Here is a 5000-nt window from a genome sequence, read left to right as displayed (position 1 = left end):
TCATTATTATTATTATTATCATCATTAATATAATTTAAAATCATTCCTAACATCATCATTATCATTATTATTGCCATCACAAAAACAAAATACGAAAAAGCAATAACAATATCATCACAAAAATTCTTGCCAACCCATAACTGAAATACCTACGTCTTTCCTCATTACTATCATAATTATCATCATGAGCTAAATTATTCATATATTATCCTTACCATTATTATCATTACTACAGTAAATTACTCTTCCCCCAAAAAATAAGGATGATGATGATAATGATGATAATAATAATAATGATAATAGTAATAATGAAAAGGATAATAGTAATAAAAATGATAATGATAATGATAATTATGTTAATAAGGATAATTATGATAATAATAATGATGATGATAATAATGATATTAACAATAACAATAATAATGATAACAATAATGATAATAACGATAATAATGATGTTAATGATAATAATGATGATGATAATAATAATAATAATAATAATGGTAATGATAATAATAATAATATTAATAACAATAATAATAATCGTAATGGTAATAATAGCGAATAAATAAATAAATATATAAGTAGAAACAAAAGAAATAACCCATCCCAAAAGACAAGAAAAGTCGACTCCATCCTCGCAACCCATACCTGAAATACCCACGTCTCTATCCACATCAGCTGGGCATGGGCGGCTGGTTCGGATCCTACTCCTTCAGATGCCAAACGTGTGACTTCAGCGACGATCCTATGGCCGTCAGGGTGAGTGAGGATAGTGTTTGCTTCATTGATCGTGAGGAAAAGGATGTTGGTGTTTGAGAGTGTGAGTGAGGATAGTGTTTGCTTCATAGAGTGTGAGGAAAAAGAATGTTTGATGTTTGAGAGTGTGAGTGAGGATAGTGTTTGCTTCATAGAGTGTGAGGAAAAGGATGTTGGTGTTTGAGAGTGTGAGTGAGGATAGCGTTTGCTTCATAGAGTGTGAGGAAAAAGAATGTTTGATGTTTGCGAGTGTGAGTGAGGATAGTGTTTGTTTCATAGAGTGTGAGGAAAAAGAATGTTTGATGTTTGCGAGTGTGAGTGAGGATGGTGTTTGCTTCATAGAGTGTGAAGAAAAGGATGTTGATGTTTGAGTGTGACTGAGGATGGTGTGTGCTTCACTGATTGTGAGGAAAAGGATGTTGGTGTTTGAGAGTGTGAGTGAGGATAGTGTTTGCTTCATAGAGTGTGAGGAAAAGGATGTTGGTGTTTGAGAGTGTGAGTGAGGATAGTGTTTGCTTCATAGAGTGTGAGGAAAAGGATGTTGGTGTTTGAGAGTGTGAGTGAGGATAGTGTTTGCTTCATAGAGTGTGAGGAAAAAGATGTTGGTGTTTGAGAGTGTGAGTGAGGATAGTGTTTGCTTCATAGAGTGTGAGGAAAAAGATGTTGGTGTTTGAGAGTGTGAGTGAGGATAGTGTTTGCTTCATAGAGTGTGAGGAAAATTATGTTGGTGTTTGAGAGTGTGAGTGAGGATAGTGTTTGCTTCATAGAGTGAGGAAAAGGATGTTGGTGTTTGAGAGTGTGAGTGAGGAGAGCGTTTGCTTCATAGAGTGTGAGGAAAAAGAATGTTTGATGTTTGCGAGTGTGAGTGAGTGATGGAAAGTTTATTTCATTGATTAGTGAGGAAAAGGATGCTGTTGTTTGAGAGTGTGGGAGTGAGGATAGCGTTTGTTTCGTAGAGTGTGAGGAAAATTATGTTGGTGTTTGAGAGTGTGAGTGAGGATAGTGTTTGCTTCATTGAGTGTGAGGAAAGGGATGTTGTTGTTTGAGAGTGTGAGTGAGGATAGTGTTTGTTTTCGTTAGAGTGTGAGAGAAAAAAGGATGCTGGTGTGTTATGTGAGTGTGAGTGGAGGATAGTGTTTGTTTCATAGAGTGTGAGGAAAAGGATGCTGGTGTTTGCGAGTGTGAGTGAGGATAGTGTTTGCTTCATAGAGTGTGAGGAAAAGGATGTTGATGTTTGCGAGTGTGAGTGAGGATAGTGTTTGCTTCATAGAGTGTGAGGAAAAAGACAGTTGGTGTTTGAGAGTGTGAGTGAGGGATAGTGTTTGTTTCCATAGAGTGTGGGAGAAAAAGATGTTGGTGTTTATAGAGTGTGAGTGAGGATAGTGTTTTATTTATAGAGTGTGAGGATAAAGATGTTGGTGTTTGAGAGTGTGAGTGAGGATAGTGTTTGCTTCGTAGAGTGTGAGGAAAATTATGTTGGTGTTTGAGAGTGTGAGTGAGGATAGTGTTTGCTTCATAGAGTGAGGAAAAGGATGTTGGTGTTTGAGAGTGTGAGTGAGGAGAGCGTTTGCTTCATAGAGTGTGAGGAAAAAGAATGTTTGATGTTTGCGAGTGTGAGTGAGGATGGTGTTTGCTTCATTGATTGTGAGGAAAAGGATGCTGTTGTTTGAGAGTGTGAGTGAGGATGGTGTTTGCTTCATAGAGTGTGAGGAAAAAGAATGTTTGATGTTTGCGAGTGTGAGTGAGGATGGTGTTTGCTTCATTGATTGTGAGGAAAAGGATGCTGTTGTTTGAGAGTGTGAGTGAGGATAGCGTTTGTTTCATAGAGTGTGAGGAAAAAGAATGTTGGTGTTTGAGAGTGTGAGTGAGGATAGTGTTTGCTTCATAGAGTGTGAGGAAAAAGAATGTTGGTGTTTGAGAGTGTGAGTGAGGATGGTGTTTGCTTCATAGAGTGTGAGGAAAAGGATGTTGGTGTTTGAGAGTGTGAGTGAGGATAGTGTTTGCTTCATAGAGTGAGGAAAAGGATGTTGGTGTTTGAGAGTGTGAGTGAGGATAGTGTTTGCTTCATAGAGTGAGGAAAAGGATGTTGGTGTTTGAGAGTGTGAGTGAGGATAGTGTTTGCTTCATAGAGTGTGAGGAAAAGGATGTTGGTGTTTGAAAGTGTGAGTGAGGATGGTGTTTGCTTCATTGATTGTGAGGAAAAGGATGCTGTTGTTTGAGAGTGTGAGTGAGGATAGCGTTTGCTTCATAGAGTGTGAGGAAAAAGAATGTTTGAGTGTGAGTGAGGATGGTGTTTGCTTCATAGAGTGTGAGGAAAAGGATGTTGGTGTTTGAGAGTGTGAGTGAGGATGGTGTTTGCTTCATAGAGTGTGAGGAAAAGGATGTTGGTGTTTGAGAGTGTGAGTGAGGATAGAAATGGGAATTGGTTTGTATCTTTGTTGTTGGCATGTTTGTATTGAATTCATGATGTATTTTTGTATTTTGGGATGTAAATAATGTTGATTTTATAATTAAATCATATTAGGTTCCGTTCAAAGGGCTCTTCTTAATGGACCAGGATTACTGTATTGTTTTATTTTTTTTTAATGTATCTTGTCTCAAAGTCAATAAAGTTTGTATCCTCGTCCCGCTGCTTGATATAGAGTGGCGAGTGAGGGCTTTTGCTTCATGCTGAGTGAGGGGAATCATGTGTTTGTTTTGTAGCGTCAGGTGAGGATACGTTTATCATCTGCTTCAAGTCGAGTGAGATAGATAGATAGATAGATAGACAGATAGATATAGATATATAGATAGATAGGTAGGTATAGATATAGATAGATAGATAGATAGATAGATATACAAATATACATACATATCTATCTATCTATCTATCTATCTGTGTGTGTGTGTGTGTGTTTGTGTGTGTGTGTGTGTGTGTGTGTGTTTTTGTGTGAGCATATATATATATATATATATATATATATATATATATATATATAGAGAGAGAGAGAGAGAGAGAGAGAGAGAGAGAGAGAGAGAGAGAGAGAGAGAGAGAGAGAGAGAGAGAGAGAGAGAGAGAGAGAGAGAGAGAGAGAGAGATAGATATTCATATAGAGATATATATATATATATATATATATATATATATATATATATATATATATAGGGTATGTATAGATATAGATAGTATGGAGGGGATTTGATAGATAGATATACCTATCTATCTATATCTATCTATCTATCTATCTATCTATCTATCTATATATATATATATATATATATATATATATATATATATATATATATATATTTATATATATACATATATATATATATATATATGTATGTATGTATGTATGTTTGTATACCTATCTATCTATATCTATCTATCTATCTATCTATCTATCTATCTATCTATCTATCTATATATATATATATATATATATATATATATATATATATATATATACAGGGGAGAGAGAGAGAGAGAGAGAGAGAGAGAGAGAGAGAGAGAGAGAGAGAGAGAGAGAGAGAGAGAGAGAGAGAGAGAGAGAGAGAGAGAGAGAGAGAGAGAGAGAGAATGAGAGAGAGAGAGAGAGAGAGAGATTACAAATATACATACATACATACATATATATATATATATATATATATATATATATATATATATATATATATATATATATATATATATATATATATATATATGTCTATGTGTGTGTGTGTGTGTGTGTGTGTGTGTGTATGTGTGTGTGTGTGTGTGTGTGTGTGTGTGTGTGTGTGTGTGTGTGTGTGTGAGTGTGTGTGTGTGTGTGTGTGCATATATATATATATATATATATATATATATATATATATATATATATATATATATATATATATATGTATATATACATATATATACATATTGCTTTTATACATAGTTGGGCATGGATACAGATAATCATATGTTTATTTACAAACTCATTTTCCATTCTGCAGATGATGCACGCTAGCTACTGGTATTACTTTTCCAAGTTCATCGACTTTCTGGATACGGTGAGTTCAAAAACATTCTCTCTCTCTCTCTGTCTCTCTCTCTCTCTCTCTCTCTCTCTCTCTCTCTCTCTCTCTCTCTCTTCTTCTCTCTTCTCTCTCTCTCAGTCAAAGCTTGCTCTCTCTCTCAGTGTCTCTCTCTCTCTCTCTCTCTCTCTCTCTCTCTCTCTCTCTCTCTCTCTCTTCTTCTTCTCTTCTTCTTCTTCTTCTTCTTCTTCTTCTTTTCT

The 5000-nt window shown here is 35.3% G+C and overlaps 1 protein-coding gene across 2 annotated transcripts in view; it reads left to right on the top strand.

Moving 5' to 3' along the window:
• Positions 1-5000, top strand: part of LOC138862988 (very long chain fatty acid elongase 7-like) — a 21987-nt gene that overhangs the window by 8233 nt on the left and 8754 nt on the right. For both annotated transcript variants that reach the window (XM_070126430.1, XM_070126429.1), the window contains exons 4-5: positions 682-762; positions 4720-4776. In XM_070126430.1, coding sequence (XP_069982531.1) covers positions 682-762; positions 4720-4776 — 138 coding nt within the window. The remainder of the gene's footprint in view (positions 1-681; positions 763-4719; positions 4777-5000) is intronic.

The sequence above is a fragment of the Penaeus vannamei genome, chromosome 10 (assembly GCF_042767895.1).
Source record: "Penaeus vannamei isolate JL-2024 chromosome 10, ASM4276789v1, whole genome shotgun sequence".
NCBI lineage: Eukaryota > Metazoa > Arthropoda > Malacostraca > Decapoda > Penaeidae > Penaeus > Penaeus vannamei.
This window is presented reverse-complemented; position numbering and strand designations above follow the sequence as displayed.